This window comes from Rhineura floridana, chromosome 6, assembly GCF_030035675.1.
Source record: "Rhineura floridana isolate rRhiFlo1 chromosome 6, rRhiFlo1.hap2, whole genome shotgun sequence".
In the NCBI taxonomy this organism is placed as follows: domain Eukaryota; kingdom Metazoa; phylum Chordata; class Lepidosauria; order Squamata; family Rhineuridae; genus Rhineura; species Rhineura floridana.
The window spans coordinates 151,418,120-151,437,437 of record NC_084485.1 but is presented as its reverse complement, the minus strand read 5'-3'; the positions used below and the strand labels follow the sequence as shown (position 1 = coordinate 151,437,437).

At 42.5% G+C, this 19,318-nt stretch overlaps 2 protein-coding genes across 7 annotated transcripts in view; both read left to right on the top strand.

Moving 5' to 3' along the window:
* The window catches only part of SERPINC1 (serpin family C member 1), a 211,240-nt gene that overhangs the window by 119,055 nt on the left and 72,867 nt on the right, over nt 1-19,318 (top strand). The window lies entirely within an intron of this gene.
* Nucleotides 1-19,318, top strand: part of RC3H1 (ring finger and CCCH-type domains 1) — a 132,174-nt gene that overhangs the window by 75,244 nt on the left and 37,612 nt on the right. For all 6 annotated transcript variants that reach the window (XM_061634110.1, XM_061634107.1, XM_061634108.1 and 3 more), the window contains 7 exons: nt 5,678-5,917; nt 7,159-7,334; nt 10,199-10,399; nt 12,074-12,206; nt 14,198-14,316; nt 17,029-17,141; nt 17,876-18,157. In XM_061634110.1, the coding sequence (XP_061490094.1) occupies nt 5,678-5,917; nt 7,159-7,334; nt 10,199-10,399; nt 12,074-12,206; nt 14,198-14,316; nt 17,029-17,141; nt 17,876-18,157 (1,264 nt within the window). The remainder of the gene's footprint in view (nt 1-5,677; nt 5,918-7,158; nt 7,335-10,198; nt 10,400-12,073; nt 12,207-14,197; nt 14,317-17,028; nt 17,142-17,875; nt 18,158-19,318) is intronic.

Here is a 19,318-nt window from a genome sequence, read left to right as displayed (position 1 = left end):
TGGCCCTGACTCAGGAGCAGTCACCCAGACAACCTCGGTGCTGACTGTGGAGTTACCTCAGCATCACAATTAGCTATCATTTTACCTTTCCATGTTTTCCTGTGGTCCTGAGAATGACTTGGCAGACACAACAGGATCCTACAATTTCATGGTGGGGATGCTTCTGTGATGTTTCAGTCAGAGTATTGCAAATAGCACTGCCAGCCTGCTGGGGCTCCAGCTGTGGCAGCAGCTGTTGCCCAGTCTCCTTCCATGTCACCTGTATTGCCAGCCAAATATCAGGATTACTGTGATGTGTTTGACGAGGCTGACCAGTTGTCTCCCCATAGACCTTATGACTGTATCATTGATTTGATCCCAGGCGCTAGGATTCCCTCCGGCCTCATGTACTCACTGAACCAGAGCTAGCCACTTTAAGGGCATTCCTTGATGACAATTTGAAGCAGGGGTTTATCCACCCTTCCAAGTCCCCGCTGGGGGCCCCTTGCTTTTTGTTAAGAAAAAGTATGATGGACTCCTTCCCTGCAATGATTACAGAGAGCCAAATAAGATTACCATCCCTAATAGCTACCCACTCTCCCTCATCAATGAGATATTGGAGCTCCTGAAAATGGGTAAAATCTATGCTAAACTGGTCTTGTGCTAAACCTCGTTAGGATTAGGAGCCCTGGTTTAAATCACTTTGAATACCTGGTCATGCCCTTTGCACTATCAAATGCTCCTGGAGTCTTTCAACATTTCATGAATGACATCTTTTGGGACTACTTGGATCACTTTGTGATTGTTTATTTAGATGGCATCCTTATTTACTGACTACCCGGAACAGCATGGCACTCATATGAGGGCAGTGTTACAGAGACTGAGAGAGCATCACTTGTATGCCAAGTTGGAGAAATGTGGGTTTGACCTAACCACCTTGGACTTCCTAGGCTACCACATCACACCATGAGGGGGTGAAAATGGACCTGGGAAAGGTGCATTTTGTGCTCTCCTGGCACCCCCCTAAAACCAAGAAGGATTGGCAATGTTTTCTGGGATTTGCCAACTACTGCCAGCAATTCAGAAGATACCAGAACTAATACCAGAATGTCAGAAGAACTTTACTGTGAGTCACCAAGATGTTCCACAACACTGCTTGCTGTGCGGGGAAGGATGACACTCCAGAAGTGGGGTCACTGTGCTTACCAGAAGAAAGATGGAGATGAGCAGGGCTGAAGGGGCTATGCTAAGCTATCCGTGCTTATGGGCTGAAGCTGAAGATGAACAGTGCTACTCCACCTCCCACCCTCCATTTCCCTTGCTACATCATGTTTAGCATAAAGCCTATTCAGATCTTCAAGTGGTGGTGTTGATGATGGAAGCAGTTCTGAGCTGAAGGAAGTTGACCTGCTTGGGTCAACTATTTTATCCCAGTCTGCATCTCTAGTGTAATTGTTTTTAAGATTTTTAAAAAATATGTTTTTAGTGTTTGATCGCTTACTGTTTAAGTTTATTGTTTAATAATGTTATTTGTTATTTAATTTTTGTAAATTGTATTCTTTTATTGATGTATTTTTATATTTGTGTTTTTCTTGTAAGCCACCTTGAGGGCCTTTTGGCCATAAGGCGGGGTACAAATAAACTAATAACAATACTACTACTTCTTCTTCTTCTTCATAGCTGCTTTCTCCAAACTGACCACCTCTTTAACAGACTGTCTCAAGGGTCCTGGACCTTTTCAGTGGATTGAGGCAGTTCAACAGGGTTTTGACCACCTTAAAATGTTCTCTGAACCAACATTACATCATGCCGACCCCCGCTGGCCTTCGTGATGGAAACAGATGCCTTAGGCATAGCCATTGGAGCGGTGTTGCTACAGCCTGAGAAGGCGGGGGGACGTGCACCCCTGTGCATACTTCTCCTGTAAACTAAATGACTGAGCAAAATTACACAGGATGGGAGAAGGAACTCTTAGCCATTTGTGATGCCTTTAAGACATGGCAGCATCTCTTAGAAGGGGCATGTCATGCTGTAAAGGTTCGTACTGACCACCGAAACCTCAAAATCCTCCAGACAGCACACAGATTGAATCAGCACCAAGTATACTGGTCCCAATTCTTTGTCCAGGTCCAGGTCCTCATTACCTACATTCCACATGCCCCAAACCGTAGAGCTGACACGCTCTCTCACAAACTGGAATACAATGAGCCCAGGGTGGAACCTCTTTGCCTTATTATACCTTTGGACAAGATTGTGGCAGCTGCCTGTACTGACCCCTGGGTTGAAGAACTATGGGCCACCCAGAAACAGGACCCTTGCACTCAAGAACAGGTCAGAGAATTACAGGAGCCTCCTCAGGACAGTTCTCTGGGCTTCACAAAGAGGGTAGGGCTGCTCTATCACTACAAGGACCTGTACATGCCTCTGGGGGATCTTTGGGCCAAAATTAATGCTACATGACACCCCCACTGCTGGGCATTTTGGCATCTTCAAGACTTTGCATGCAGTTACACAAAAGTTTTGGTGTCCCCGGATAAAACAATGTGGAAAAATATGTACAGTCTTGTCCCCATTGCATGAGAGCAAAACATGCCCCGGGACAACCAGCAGGCTTGTTAGAGCACTTGCCCATGCCTGAGGGGCTGTGGAGAATGGTGACTATGGACTTTATCACAGACTTACCCCCCTTGCAGGGAAATACTACCCTCCTGGTTGTGGTAGATGCCTTCAGTAAAATGGCCCACTTTATTCCTTGCTGTGGCCTCCGCCATGCCAAGGAAACTACTCACTTGTTCATCAAGCACATATTCAGCCTGCATGGCCTCCCAAACAGTCTGGTGGGGGGGGGCTCAATTTACCGCCTGGCAGTTGCTGAAAATTGAACTGCACCTATCCTCCACATATCATTTGCAAACAGAGGTTAATACCACCCTCAAATAGTATCTATGTTGTTATATTAACTATCAACAGGGCAACTGGGTGTCCCTGTTGCCTCTAGCAAAATTCACCTATAACAATTCCTTGCATTCTTGTACCCAGCAGACCCCTCTCTTTACCAATTATGAGTACTACCCACGCTCCTTTCACAGTCCCACAACTATGCTGACTATTCTTGCAGCTACCAAATATGTTCAAGAGTTACAGTTGATGCAACAGATGCTGCAAGAATAGCTAGAGAGTTGACCCAAGGCTGCCTACAAACGGGTAGCCAATTAGCATTGACAACCTGTTCTCAAAATCCAGGGAGATCAGATGTGGCTTTCCATGCATTACCTGACAACTTCCACCCTGTGCCATAAATTAGAGGTGCACTAAGTGGGGCCCTTTGAAGTGGAGGCACAGATCAACCCAGTGGCTTATCGACTCCATTTACCTGCCTCCATGAAGATACACCTGGCATTCCACCATTCACTGGTGACTCCTGAGAAACTGCCACACCTGTATCGGACCCCTGAGCCTCCACCTGCTTCCATACTCATCAGTGGTGAGGAGGAATATGAGGTGAAGCAAATTCTCAACTCCTGCAGGTGCCAGGGAGGACTGCAGTACCAGATCCATTGGAAAGGTTTCAGACCGGAGGAACATTCCTGGGAAGCAACGTCTGATGTCCACACCCTGGATTTGGTGATAGAATTCCATGGATGCTATCCTGGTAAACCCAAACCTCCGGGGTGGGGGGAGGATCGGCATGGAGGGGGAAATAGTGTCATGAGATCCATGGTACAGTTCTGGAGCAATGAGGATGAAGAGGAGGAAATGGAATGGGACTTGGGGGAGGGTCCTGGTATTCAGAGGGGATGAAGGCGAATGACTTCAGTGCCACTGACAGTGGCAGCTCCACCCCCGTAGCTCTCATTATAAGTGATGAGGTGCTGCTTGACCAGGAGGCTGCCTCTTCACTTTCACGACACCTCCTTCCTCACTCACCCCTCCACTGCCTCTTGAGGAGGAGGATCTTGCTGAAGTGTCTTGTCACCCTTGCCTTGGACATGTAGGCTACTGTGTCAGCAGGCTCAACAGGTTCCTACAGTTCCCCTGAGGTGGAGCACTCATGTCCGCGCATGCTCCTTACAGTGACATTTTTCTTATGCAAGTAGGAGCCCACCCACACTTACTTAAGGGTTGTAAGGGGACATTTCTAACTGCTGTGACAATGTCTTAGCGCAGTGCAGTCATGCTTAGCTGTGCCTAGTAGAGATGCTGGATCCTGTGTAACCTCTAAGCTGATTCATGAAGTGCTCCGAACTGAAATTTTCCATTAAACCTATTTTAAAAAGGCTCACCTTCATGTCTGCGTCTGACTTCGACCAGTTCGGGCAGGACAGAGAATTCTTTGAGATTGGAACAGAGCAATTACTTTGGACAATGAAATAACTTGGGGGGTGAGAAGTGGAAGAATAAATTGATTAATTTTGAAATGATTTCTAAGGAAATGAATGGGGAGGAACTAAAAACAGCAGGAAAACAGGAGGGATTTCTTCATGACAAATGGATTCCACTGAAAGACAAAGAATTTATATTGGATTTAGTCAGAAGGCAATACATTACATTTGGAAGGAGAAGAGAAAGCATAAACTGATTCATTTGTAAGGCAATGAATTACATTTGGCAGGGAAGGGGGAAAAGAGCATTTACACTTAATTTGCACTTAATAGTTCAAACTATACGAACCCACCCGTACACTGCGTTCAAGATCAGAGGCCCTCCTCCGTGTGCCTACTCCAAGGGAAGCTTGGAGGGTTGCAACAAGGGGGAGGGCCTTCTCAGTGGTGGCCCCCAAATGATGGAATGATCTCCATGACGAGGTGCACCTGGCACCAACACTGTTATCTTTTCGGCGCCAGGTCAATACATTCCTCTTCTCCCAGGCATTTTAGCATGTGTTTTAAATTGTTTTTATATTGTTTTAAATTTTAAAATTGTGTTTTAAATTGTTTTTAAAATATGTGTTTTAAATTGTATATTTGTTTTAATGTTTTTGATTTCTGTAAACCACCCAGAGAGCTTCAGCTATGGGGCGGTATACAAGTGCAATCAATCAATCAATCAGTAAATAAATAAATAAATAAGGTGAAGGTTACAGCCAACATATATAACTGGGGGAAAGAGAACTTTTCTGCTTCAACCATTGCCACTTTTATGCTTTGGCCCTGCCTACTTTGATATGCAACCCTGGAGGGTTGACCTATGTTAATGCTGCCATCAGCCTAAAAAGGTTAACCACCCCTGGTTTAGAAGAGAAAGGCATTTTTCTTCGTGGTTAGATGATACACATATGCTGTAGCAGTTTAGATGATACACATCATATGATAAAAAGATGATACACAGCCATGCTAGAAAGAGGCACTCTGCAGTTTTGTAACTACTTGTATGAAAAATAGTGGATTTTAAAAACAATTCTGCTGCCTGATTAATTGGCAGTATCTCTTTAAAACATCTTTTGATCAATTACTGACTGATCAGCAAAACTTTTCAGTTCTGCTCTGTACTGTTCCAGTTCCTTTGTAATGATTTTATTACACATTTATCCAGAGCGACTTTCAGCAGGGGCTAGCCCCTGATGTGGATAAACAAAGACAACATTCTAAAGGCTTATAAAGCTCTAGGACTAGTACCCTTCCATTAACCAGCCAACGGATTGTATGCATTGCCCTTGAGAAAATGAGAAATAATTCCTCCCCTTTTTTTCTTTACACAGGTGTGGGACTGAACAGCACCACTCAAAGTGTACTCAGTCGCCCTATGCAAAGGAAGCTTGTGACACTGGTCCACTGCCAGCTAGTGGAGGAAGAAGGAAGGATCAGGGCTATGCGTGCAGCACGATCACTGGGTGAAAGAACCGTCACAGAGCTCATTCTTCAGCACCAGAACCCTCAGCAACTCTCTTCCAACCTTTGGGCTGCAGTGAGAGCCAGGGGCTGCCAATTCCTTGGACCAGGTATATATCAATCAGGCAGTAGCTTTTGGTACAGTAGCAAGAGTTACAGGAAAGAGGGAGTTTAGATAGTTATAAATTTAGATGACTGAAATACTGCCTATGCAACTGAACAATAAGAGATATCCAGCTTATGTCTATTGGTTTCTATGAGTCTACTCTGTGCATGACTATTACTAATATTGCATATTGCCTTAAATGTCTGTTCCTTATAAAATGTTGACTGCTTGAACAAGAGAGTTTTACACAGTTGCCTAAAGGTCAGGAGAGTGCACCATTGCACTTCTTATGGAAGGTAATTCCGTAGTCCAGGAACCACTACTGAAAAGGCACTGCTCTTACCTGCAAATGACATAATATTTCTTAGTGAGGGGGCACAGATGATCTCAGCAGACAGCCAGATTTATTGTTTGTGTTACATTTATATTCTGCTTTTCATCATGGAAACGAAAGGAGGATTCATGGGTTTCTAGGAAGTCTCCAGATCCAGAACTTCTTAGCTTCAGTACGATAGCTGCTTGTCATGTGCCCTGGAACACACACATAGTTCCCTGGTTCCTTAACCGCTGGAGTCCCCAATCAGAGGTTTAAAATTATATTTAGTGAATACTGCCAACATGTTACCAAATTATTGTTTACAACCATGTGGTCTAGGTGTCTAGCAATCTCGTAATGCTCAATCCACAGTGCAATTGAATACAAAGCAGATTTATTGTTGAAAATATTAAGAAGCCCAATTCATTTTGAGCTTAAATGCTAAATATGAAAGCAAATGGTCATTTTAGATGTATTTCAGTACTATGTTCCACACAATCTGCACAAAGTTCCCTTCAGCCTTCATATATCAGACTGTAACTTATAATGCTATAATTTCTCTTGATTTGAAAACCTGGGTGTAGCAAAAAGCACAGTGGGATTCTCAATGGTATTTTTAACAGTGGACCTGCTTTTAACTTTACTTGACCTGCCTTTACTTGATTTGAACAGTTTTTAATCATATGATAAAAAGATTTATTTAAGTTAAAATGAAAATTGTCACGATTCTACTCAAGCTGCTTGTTTGTGCAGTGGGTGCCATATCTCACAGCTTGACTATGACATAACATGGAAGTTTGTAGAATCTCTGGTACAGTCATTAAACCTAGTATAAGTTGTGTACAGTGTAATCAAAAAAGAGTAAGTAGTATATATCTGATACTGCTCTTAATAGCTGATATTTTGTCATCCTACCCTTTATTTTCCAGCAATGCAGGAGGAAGCCCTCAAGTTAGTACTTTTGGCTCTGGAAGATGGTTCTGCTTTGTCTCGGAAGGTCTTGGTTCTCTTTGTGGTACAGAGGTTGGAGCCACGATTTCCTCAGGCTTCTAAAACAAGCATTGGGCATGTTGTCCAACTTCTATACAGAGCCTCCTGTTTCAAGGTACAAAACAAGCTATTCTCGTTGGGTTTTTAGTGGTTTTGAGTTGGATATTGAGGTGTTTTGAGTACAAAATGAGTCTTCTCCTCCACATGATCCTTTTATACAGTAGGGCCCCACTTATATGGCAGGTTAGGGACCAGACCCCCGCCAAAAAGCAAAAACCGCCAAAAAGTGGAACATCGATCAGCTGTAGCGCAGGGAGCTTCAGCTGACAGCACTTGGCCCCTGAAGCGCCCCGTGCAACAGCTGATCAATGTTCCACTTTTCCATGCATCGCCCTGTCCTCCCGCCCCTTCGCTCACTCGCCCTCGTTATGGTGGGGGAGTAGTGTTCCCCTTTGGATCGCAGGGAGAGAGCTGCCCACCCGCCTGCTCCTGCTCGCTCACCCTCCGCCACCTCCCTTACTCATCCCCGCTTGCCCTCCCCCCTGCCTGTTCGCTCGCTCACTCGCCCTCCGCTGCCTCCCTCGCTCGTCCCCCCTTGCCCGCTTGCCATCCCCCTGTCCTCTCACTCACTCTTCCCCCCACCGCCACCCTCATTCATCCCCCCCTTGCCTGCTCGCCCTCCCCCCGCCTGCTCGCTTGCCCTCCCCCCTGCCTGCTCTCTCGCCCTCTGCCTTCCTCGACAATAAAATGGCGCCAGACGCCCTTCTCGGACTTACCTCCTGAGCGCGTCGTCAGAGCTTGGAAATGTTCCTTTTTTGAACTACAACTCCCATTAGCCCAACTGTAGTTTAAAAAAGGAACGTTTCCAAGCTCTGACGACGCACTCAGTAGCTGAGTCTGAGAAGAGCGTTGGGCGCCATCAGTTTGTGTGCTCAACATCTCTCTGTATTCTGGCAATTTTCCGCCGCAAAAACGGAACAAGCACCAAACATATGGAACTTGGATGCAATTCAAAACCGCCGCATTAGCAAAGTGCTGAGAAGCGAAGTGCCAGAAAGTGGGACCCTGCTGTATGTTTATAAATACTTTGTGTTTCTCTTTTGTCAATTTTGTAAGCAGTATATCCAAATAATTCCATATGGGCTCCTGCTGGGAGGAAGGGCAGGATATAAATCAAACAATAAATAAATAAAATAAATAAATAATTCTTTTGAATAGCTTTTGCATTTCTTTTAAGCAATGGGAACTTCTTCGTACAGCAGAAGTGAAGTGTGAGAGCAGTTGCGAGTGGCTTCTCCTTGATGCTCATATTGTGTGAATTGATGCCGATAGCTAAAGAGTATTATGTTTTGCTTAGAGATAATATGTGAGTTGGCCGTGATACAGCTCAAGTTATCATAGGGATTTTGCACTAGCTTAATGGGGACATTTGGAGAGTGCTGATAAAGCTAAATGTGTTTTTGAGAGCAGAAATTTATTAATAGAGAGGTAGCTGAAACAAGATCCATACCTCAGTAGTAGTTAAAGTACTTGACAGGTTATCAGACAGAGGAGGGCCAGGATCTCTTCGCGATCATCCCAGAGTACAGGACACGGAATAATGGACTCAAGTTGCAGGAAGCCAGATTTCAGCTGAACATCAGGAAAAACTTCCTAACCATTAGAGCAACCTTTCCCAACCAGTGTGCCTCCAGATGTTGTTGGACCACAACTCCCATCAGCCTCAGCCAGCATTGCCAATGGTCAGGAAAGATGGAAATTGTGGTCCAACAACATCTGGAGGCACACTGGTTGGGAAAGGCTGCATTAGAGTGATACAACAGTGAAACAATTATCTAAGGTGGTGGTGGGTTCTCCAACACTGGAAGCCTTCAAGAGGCAGCTGGACAGGCACCTGCCGGGTATGCTTTAATATGGATTCCTACATTGAGCAGAGAGTTGGACTCGATGGCCTTATAGGCCCCTTCCAACTCTACTATTCTATTATTCTAGTAGAGCATGTATTTAATAGAAGTTCCCAGATTGAGTCCTTGGTGTTCAGGTAAAAGGATTTCAGGTGGAAAAAACCTGTTTCCTTGGAAAGCTGCTAACAAACTAGAGAAACGCATGATATAAGGCAGATTCGTATGTTCATAACCAAGGTGGGAAGTGCATAGCTGGGTTTCTTATAGTACAGTGTTCTTGAGCAGAATTGAAGGCACAGTGTCTGTATTAGTCACTGAAATATTATATTTCCAGTTGTGTAAGCAGTGTTTTCTCAGAGCTTGTGAATGTGCCCACTTCTAAACTTTCTCTGCCTTCTGCCCATCCTGCACCAAGAGATAAGCATTTGATATGAGCCAGTTTGTGTGTGCCAAGTCAAAGGCACAGTAAAGATTATTTTAGCAGGAGTGGCCCTCTCCCCTTCCCCTCAACCCTTCTCTTGCTTGGCCCCCATTCTCTGACTTCATGCACTGCATTGCATGAAAAAAATCCAATACCCCATTCGTTTTGAAGACAACTAGCTGGGCCCTGCTGGCTTCTCTGAAGGACAGGAACAGAATAGTTCTGTAGCTGCACTTTGTCAAGTTCTTGGTTTAAACAGATACAGAGTCGAGTTTTCCTTGGAGAGAATGGACCCCCCTCCTGAATCACTGCTCACCTTTGGCTACACTGAATCACTGTCCTAGGATTCACAACTGCCCAAAAATGTTCTCTGCCTGCTTATCTTTTATTTTGTTACTAAATCTATCTATAATGTACATATTATTTTAGGTATACCTGTTTCCACTTTGCATCTGATTGTGGGAGAGAGGATCCCTCCCCATAAAAATAGGAAGAATTATTCTTGACTAATAGTACTTGCTGTCATAAATCTTGATAAGCAGCTAATACTGTTGGGTTTGGGAACTGAACTGAGAAAATGTTCCTTTACTTGATTAAGTTTTACTGTTTGGTTGTTGTCATCTTACCTAATCCTGATGGTTTTATTTCTGTCAGGTTACTAAACGTGATGAGGATTCATCCCTGATGCAGTTGAAAGAGGAGTTCCGAACCTATGAAGCTCTGAGACGAGAACACGATTCCCAGATTGTGCAAATTGCTATGGAGGCTGGTTTGCGCATTGCCCCAGATCAGTGGTCTTCATTGCTATATGGCGACCAGTCCCACAAATCCCATATGCAGTCAATTATTGACAAGGTAAAGCCTCTACAAATGATTCCACTTCCTTTGATTTTCCACTATGCTTTTAAAGCTGATATTAGTTGTAAGAGGAGATAGTCAATTCTGCTTACCATGAGGAGTGTCCCACTTGCTATCAAGAGCCTCCCAAGGCATAATCCCTTCAGTTATACTATGCTTCTTAGTACAAAGAACAAGCCCCAGCCTTCCTCTTGAGTTTGGAGCAGGAGAGGCATTGGGAGAATGTGCTGTGCTTTGGAGGCATTCAGAGGGCATGAGTAGAAGGCTGGAGCCCATCTGTGTCATGCTGTACTTAATACATCTGGGAAGTGTAAAATAACTCCAGAGACAATTTGGAGAGGATCTCCATATTGTTAGAATATGCACAGACATAGTTTGGAGCCACATCCCAGCTTTGTTTCTTCTCAATGTTTCCATGGAGATGAGTACTGCCTTCACTGCAATAATATTGCACACGTATAGAATAGGAGAAAATGTATGTAACAATTCTTTTACATAACACCAGTTTAAAACAACAACAAAAACCTTCAGCAGGGAAATTAAGTCAAATGGAAGTTGAAATAGAAAAAAATAAATATCCGTTCTGTAAGACCAGTAGAAGAACATTTCCTCCTCTAGTAGGTAGAGTGTTCCAGAGCCTATGAGCCACAGTAGAAAAGGAGCTGGTGGGCTTCCCAACACTGGAGGCCTTCAAGCGGCAGCTGGAAAGTCTTATTTCTAACCCTGCCTTTCTAGTCTGGCAAAGAGAAGGCATATAGGACAGGTCCTGGTTCTGAACCGAGTATGGTGCCTAGACTGATGTAGACAGATGGCTGTCTTTCATTTTCAGAAACTCTAAAAATAATTCTTGATCTTCTGTCTAAATGTTTTATTACATTAGCAAGTGTGATAGGGGGAAAACTCATACTTTTTAGCTTGATAGGCAGAAAGTCATTAGGTGCTTTTGTAGCAAGAGATTTATGTGAATGTATAGCAAGTTATTAGCAGCACCTATAGAATTTCTGCCTGGATATTTTTATTGATGCATGAGGAAGAAATGCATGTGTGTGTATCTAGCAAGTGCTTGGGAAAATGCACCCATTGAATATGCCCTTGATTTGAATTTCATTCTTTATTTTGGCAAACTGCTGAAAAATTAAAGCCCTAAGTATGGAGCTGCTGCTGTATACTTTATAAATATACATCCCTCAATTAAGAAGACCAAGAATCATCCATCAGTCTCTTGTACTTTTATTCCGAATATATGTGTGCTCTACTAAATTATACTAATTATATCAGTGTATGCCTTTGTAACATGTGACTGATCATCTTGTGGAGTTGGGAGGAGGTTGGTGCATTGTCGCAACAGATGCCAGTTCTGTTTTCACATCTATAAAAGCTGTCCTCTTAATAACAATCTAATACCAGAGAGCCTTGGTGTGTTCTGTGCTGGAATGTGCAAGTAATGCAAACTGTGTTACTGGAAAGGTCCTAAGCTGTGATTTACCAGTAGGAATCACAAAAAATCTTGAATCCTACAGTAAAGTGTAACTCTTCTGTTAGGCTGAAAAAATTGTTTCATATAAAGAAACCTGTGTTATTGAGGCAAGAAATTTGAAAATGGTTTGCTGATGATTGCCTCAAGGAGTACAGAAAGCAGTTCTAATTATTATGTGTATATATATAATTAAGTTGCAGACCCCGGCCTCTTTTGCCCAGAGTGTTCAGGAACTAACAATTGCTCTCCAGCGGACTGGTGACCCAGCGAATCTGAACCGGCTTCGACCCCATTTAGAACTCCTAGCAAATATTGATCCTAGTCCAGGTATTGTTAAAAAAAAAGCTTTACATTTATACTCACTGTAACAGAAAACCATATGCATATCTTTCAATCAAAGCAGACATGTCGAACTGAGAAGCACCACTTAACAGGGGGCCTTGCTGGTTTCCTTATTAACATAATAGTGGTTTCCCTAGAGATACACTACTCCTTGTTAGAATCTGGGGTGGACAGACTTCAGGCTTGCAAGATATACTTTGTTTTTTACTAGAACCCTAAGACCCATGAACCAAATCAGGGTGCAAAATTGTGTCTGGTCTGGAACCAAATGCAAAATGTTTACTCATGACCTATTTTACCTTGAGCCATAAATTACAAATCTGTATCTCTGTTACAGCAAATCATAGATTCTAATGCACAGCTCTAAAACTGGCCACCATTGCTGCACAAAGTCCTGGTCAAAGGCAGCTAGTTAATATTCATATTTTACAGGTGAAGAACACGGAAGCTGAAAGACAGTCAGCTTAGCATTAAGCCAGCCATGGGAGAATTGTTGTTGTTTTACTTGCAGTTTTACTTGGTAAAGTTAAACTATTGGAATTTAGAAACTCTTGCTGATATACTGCAGTTCACTTAAGGATTACTGGTAGATTCTGATCTATCATCTGTTCACCCTGTCTCTAGATTCTCAAAATGGTGGTAATCTCATCATTAGAATACTTTAAGCATAAATAAAACTGTGAGTTGAGGCTACCGAGGTGGAGGACCTTTTTCAACCTGAGGGCCATATTCCCTTATGGGGAATTTCCCAGGGGCTGAATGCCAGTGATGCCAGGGTCGGATATGAAAGTGGCAGACCAATGGATCTGACTCCTCACTTTTGTACAGAAGGCTGTGTTGCAGCCATGCAGAGACTGGAGGTTGACATACACACAAAAATTGGAGGTTTACATAGACACGCACACACATACACACCAGACGTTTCTATAAATACACATCTCTCCATTGTGGCAAGCAAGAGGCACCACAGTTCAATGGCACACTCTAGCCAGGCAAAAGCACTAAGAGGGCACAGAGTAGGAATGATGAAGGAATGGCCTAGGGAGAGTTCCAAGAGACCGGAGGGCCGCATTTGATCCTGGGGCTGAAGTTCCCCACTCCTGCTTCAGGTGTTTGTTTACACTGCTGATCTTGCTATGCCTACTCATCATGATCATTAGTCGGGAGTAGGTCATACACATGCTGATTGGCTTGCCCACAAAAGTTTATGCCACAGTAAAGTTATTTGTCTTTAAGATATCCCAGGCCTCTATTGTGTTTGCAGCAACAGACTAACACAGTGGCTACTTAAGGATGTACCAAAGGTGTTGAAAGTCCCACAGACCTTACCACCATAGGAAAAGGCCCTGTCAGCTGTTAAAATCTGAATAATTCTTAGGCCTTCAAACTGCACGGGTTGGGATCCTAGTGTTCATTTTCTCTGGATTCATTAAGATGGTCCAAAAATAAGGAAGGTCTGCCATCTTGTTAAATCCTGCCCAGCCCTTTCTGAGAAGGATGTGTTTGTGTATGCCTCTCTATTTTTCACTGTTGTAGCAGGGATCTAGTGCCATGTTTTAACAAGAGTAAACACTTGTTAATGGGGCAGACCTTTCACTGACATTCTCCTATCATGCTATACCCCTTACTTGGCTTGTCTTAGCTCCAGCAGGCTTTCCTTGACTGTTTCCAATCTTCTCATATCTCCCACCATTACAGTATTTTTCTTGTGTATGTCTCTCAGAGTGCTCAGGTGCTCTCAAGCGCTCCAATTTGAACATTTCTGTTCCTTACTAACAAGCAGAAAGTGTTTGCTGCTGCTCCCAGAGTCTGTTCTTTAGTCCTCTATGTCAGTTTATTCCTTTTTCAGAACTGATTTAAATTTTGCACATTTTAAAAATGTTGATGCTTGTTATGATTCAGAGGACTTTGTTTCTATATGATTTCTCATTTTCTAGAGATAAATTAAGCTGTTCTGTTTATTGTGAACACTGTAGATGCCCCACCACCCACATGGGAGCAGCTTGAGAATGGACTGGTTGCTGTGCGGACTGTGGTACATGGGCTGGTTGATTACATCCAAAATCACAGCAAGAAAGGAACAGATCAGCAACAGGTACAGTCTTGTGCAGAGCTTCTCACAGTGGAAAGGCACACTTTGTCATAGTACACCTTGCCATTGAGAAAGAAAGAAAAATGCTTCCCCAGGTGTATGTAAGATAAAAACAAAGATGCATCAGTTGTCAATATCCAGTCTTGCAGTTGGAGCAACAAACAAGAAAGATGTTTTAATAGCTTGCCTGGAGTTCCCTGAAGGAAATCTAAGAAAACAAAACTTTTGTAAAGATTAGAGCCAAGATGGGGAACCTCCACCCATGGGCCAAATTTTGAGGGAGACATGCCTACCTGCCCTACACTTGATGTCACCTGCAGGGCAGGTAAGTACAGGGCTTCAAAGGAACAATCAGGAGCTTAAAGTGGGCTCCCAATTGTTCCTTTCCTGGGAGCAAGGGATGCTCCCAAAAGCCCATCAATTGATGGGGCAACCTTGCTCAAGGTTGGGGAGAATGCCTTCTTCTCAGTGCTGCGCTTTGAAGCCTACACACACATCTCTCTTCCACCTCTGACATTGGGGGATGGAAAGGAGAAGTATAAGAAAGCTTCCAAAGCATAGGGCTGGCATTGCCCCTTGCATTGTGGTTCCCAAGCTTGAGATTTTGACAGGTGGGTGAGACAACCTATCTGTCAATCAAGAGACATCACAATGATATAATATGATTGATGGGTTGCCCCACCCACCTATCAAAGTTGGCCCGCATGGTGGGGCCAGATTACCTGGCCCCCAGAGCCAAAAAGGTTTCTTACCCCTGTAATATGGGTCTCCATCAAAATCAGTGAAGATGGGATGCCATGCACACTTGAGGCTGTGTACAGAAAATAGTCTTTCAGAGACTTGAAGGATGTAGAATTAAGCTATCAATACCTATGGCACACATGTTTAGTTTTTTCTCTCTTGTTTTGATTTCTGGGTAAGGAGATTTTTGAAGCACTGCCAGAGTTTGACCAAAGATCATAGTAGTACCGAAAAAATAAATATGTTCAACTACAGACAGTGATTATTCTAATGAGTATCAGTGCTGCCTGTAAATCCATGAAAATGCATAATCTAGCCACATTATCTGAAAAAGGACTGATTTAAATATACAAAATACATTGATATGAGGTTTTCTGGAAGCCATATCTCTTAGAGCAGTGGAGATCTATAAATAGAGGTATGCAGCAACAAACATGGAATTGGATCTGGCAAAATGTTACTTCAAAATGGTTATGAACCTTTCAGAGGTATTGAGCTTTCATAAATTGCAACTAATTTAGAAGCCAAAGAACCATGCAGTTAGTTCCACATGCCCAGGGAAACTTTGGACTTGTGTTTCACAAATATTACCATGCTGCATGACAAACCTCTTCTAAAACTTTTAAAAGGAGTTTGTGATATGGCATGGAGGTCTGCTGTTCCAAGGCTGGACATTCTGCTAGGGTGAACCCAAGTCCTTAGGCATGACTATATTAGCTTTTTAGATCCTGACTAGGATCAATTGATACGAAGAACAAAAAGGGGGGGGGACCCCAGAATGATGAAAAAACGTGTGGAAAATATCCAAATGGTTTATTTGCAAGCTTATATCATTAAAATGTCTTTATAAAAAGCCCAACGCGTTTCGGCTATTGGTGTGCAGCCTTCATCAGGGGCTATTGTTGATTGTCTCAATAAAATTCTCTTGAAAGTGATCTCTGAAAAGTATTGTAGTCAATATTTCACTTATCTAAGGAAATCTACGAGAGATGACCCCCCCCAGCGCTACAGCTGGCGCTGCTGTATGAGCGGAACGCCAAAAAGCAGGGCCCTTCTGTATATATAAGGCTCGCTAGTATGTGATATTTTTTGTCTTGTTTTGAATTTCTGTGATAATTTATGTATGATATTATTTTATAAACATAATAAGTCTGAGAGAAGACAAGCCAAAACAAAAGAAAAAGTCTGTGTATGCGCATGCATGTGCCATTGGCCTGCTTTAGAAATAATTGCCAAATCATAGTTTGGCTGTTGAGAATATTTTATGGAAATTTGCACTTCCTTCTCCCTTTACACATACAAAGCCCCTCATCCACTCAACAAATTTTATTTTATTTATAAGATATGTAGACCACTTTTTACCATCAGAGTGGTTTGATATGATGACTGAATTGGACTGCAATCTGTAGTCTGTTTTCAGCACCAGTAAATGTGGAATGCTTAAAAAAAGTATTCAGTGATTTTACATTTGTGTAATATTTTGTAACTCTTGTAGCATTAATGGAGAAGACATTAAAGGTTTGTCATTAAAACAGTTGAATTTATGATGGCAAAACAACTTAAAAAGGGAACTCCACCTTGGCATTCCAACCCTAGAATGTCTATATTGTTGGGAAGAGTTTTATCTACCAGTGTTCCCATACCTAACTCTATCAAGGTGTTAGGTAATGATGTAGCTGAGTTCTGTTTACAAAATCTGCTATCACAGCACATGCAGCATAATCCAATGCATATTTATTTGGAAATAAATTCCATTGTGTCTAGTAGGGGTTTACCCCCTAGTATATAGGATTGCAGTCTTAATCATGAATTACAATTATTCTTGGTCAGTTCTCTTAACACAGCTTTCTTTTAGGAAATCTTTCCACATTCTTTTTTGTAAATATTCTGGATTTATTTTGGAGCATTATTTTTCAGAATAATTGTGGGCTTTGATAAATTTTGGTCAGCTTGTTATTTTTTCGTTTGATTTAGCCTCCTCAGCACAGCAAGTATAAGACCTATATGTGCCGAGACATGAAGCAGAGAGGAGGATGCCCCCGTGGGGCCAGCTGCACCTTTGCACACTCACAGGAAGAACTAGAAAAGTAAGAGTTTATATCTTATTCTAACTCCTACAGATTGTGAATTATCAGAGTGCTATGATTGTGCAAGCAGAGCTGGGGGGCATACTGTTCAGAATGAATCATTCCTAAAGGATGAAGGTATAAATGTCTCAGATCATTCAAAAGGGAATTGGGTAGAACATGGCAATCTATAAAGAAAAAAAAAATTGTGGTGAAGGGATGAAATTCTAGAACTTGTCAATAAATTTAAACAGCTAACAAGGCTCGTGCAAAGATACGTCCTGTCTTCACTACCCTTCTTGAGTCTTACCCCAAATGGCTTGCTGTTGCCATGGACACTAGTGTATGGGTTTTATTGCCAAACTGGAATTATGTCCCGATTTTCCCATCATATATAGAACCACTGAGGTTCGTGCACTACAGGCTGCTAAATAAGAAAGGGCTGAATAAAAATGCTTTAAGTTATATATTGACTGTCCCAGCAACTGAATAAGATGTGTGATTTATTTATTTTTAATAAGCACCAGGCATCAGTATTTTGTTGCATGGTATCCACTCTCCACAAATTCATGGAGAATTGTGTGTTGACCTCGTTTCACCAAGAAGGCTTGGCATAGCAAACATTCTGGTTGCAGTTATCATGCCTTTATTTAAGTTTGCAGTGTAGCATTTGTTGAGAAACAAATGTAACGGTTCAAAGTGAGCGATTTCTAATTCTTGTTCTATAATTTCTTGTGCTTTCTTTTTTTCTGAAGATTTCGTAAGATGAACAAACGTCTGGTTCCTCGAAGACCCCTGAGTGCCTCTTTAGGCCAGCTGAATGAAGTGGGTCTATCGGCAGCAGCTATCCTCTCAGAGGAAGGGACCATGGACTTGCCCAGCAGAAAACAGTCTGCCTTGCCTAATGGGATTGTTTCAACGGGCAGTGCAGTGACACAACTTATCTCTCGTGGAACTGACTCCAATTATGATTCAGCTGTGAAGCCCGGGAAAATTGATCACCTTAGCAGCAGTGCCCCTGGATCACCTCCTGACTTGTATGCTTATCCTTTTATAGTGTTCAAAAATTTGTGGACTTCCCAATCTAGAGAAAGCAATCCATATGTGAATTCTGTGTGCATAAATTGGATATACATCCAAATATGATCTGAATGCAGAAGTTGTATATCTGGGCTGCATTACTATCATACCTACATTCAAACTTAAATGGCAGTGTGCATGCACATTCAGATATAGATCATGATATTTCCATTCAAAACAAGGTACCTCTTCACACAGCACATAGTTAAACTGTGGGATTTGCTCCCATGAGATGTAATGATGGCCACCAACTTGGATGGCTTTAAAAGGGGGTTAGGCAAATTCATGGAGAATAAAGCTATCCATGGCTACTAGCCATGATTGCTGTGTACTGCCTCCAGGCTTGGAGGCCTATAAGTATCAGTTGGTGGGACTCACAAGTGGGGAGAGTGCTGTTGTGTTCACGTCTTGATTCCTGTTTTTATCTGATTGGTCACAGTGAGAGCAGAATATTAAACTAGGAGGGCCTTTGGTCTGACCCAACAACACTCTTCTTCTTTTCTTCTTCTTAGAGTGCTTCCAGACTGAGGTTTATTGTGGAATTGGTGCTGCTCATGCACCATAGTTTTTTCCACCATCCACATGATAACATAATCAAAATGCGAGCCCATACTTTATTTTTTTTTTACTTTTAATCTGAGTTTCTTGTTACCATCTGTAAAGAAAAAAATGACCCATTATACATCCATGGTCACTGATGCTGTGAAAGTTGTTAGTGGATTTATTTATTGTGGTGGCTGGTTTGCCATGTATGTGGTGATGTTGCAGTGGGCAGTTCTATCTACACAGTCCTGCTTCCATTTTCTTCTCACCTGAACACAACCTAGCCATTTTGCTTCCAGAAGTCCAGATGATATGAACATGCCTTTTTCCACTATTGCTGCATGCTGAAGGCACATTGGAATTTCAGCAACCCAGTTCAGAGGAACTGTTATTTCAACATGTATGGTGAGATTACTTTGGAGACTGAAATCAAAGTCCATACATTGGGACATTAACACAGAATTCTTACATAAGGTCTCTTGATCAGAATTTTGGTATAAGTAAAAATCAGCCTTTACCAAGACCTCCATATTAAAATATAATGAAGAAACAAAATGGATATTCTGCTCTCCAAA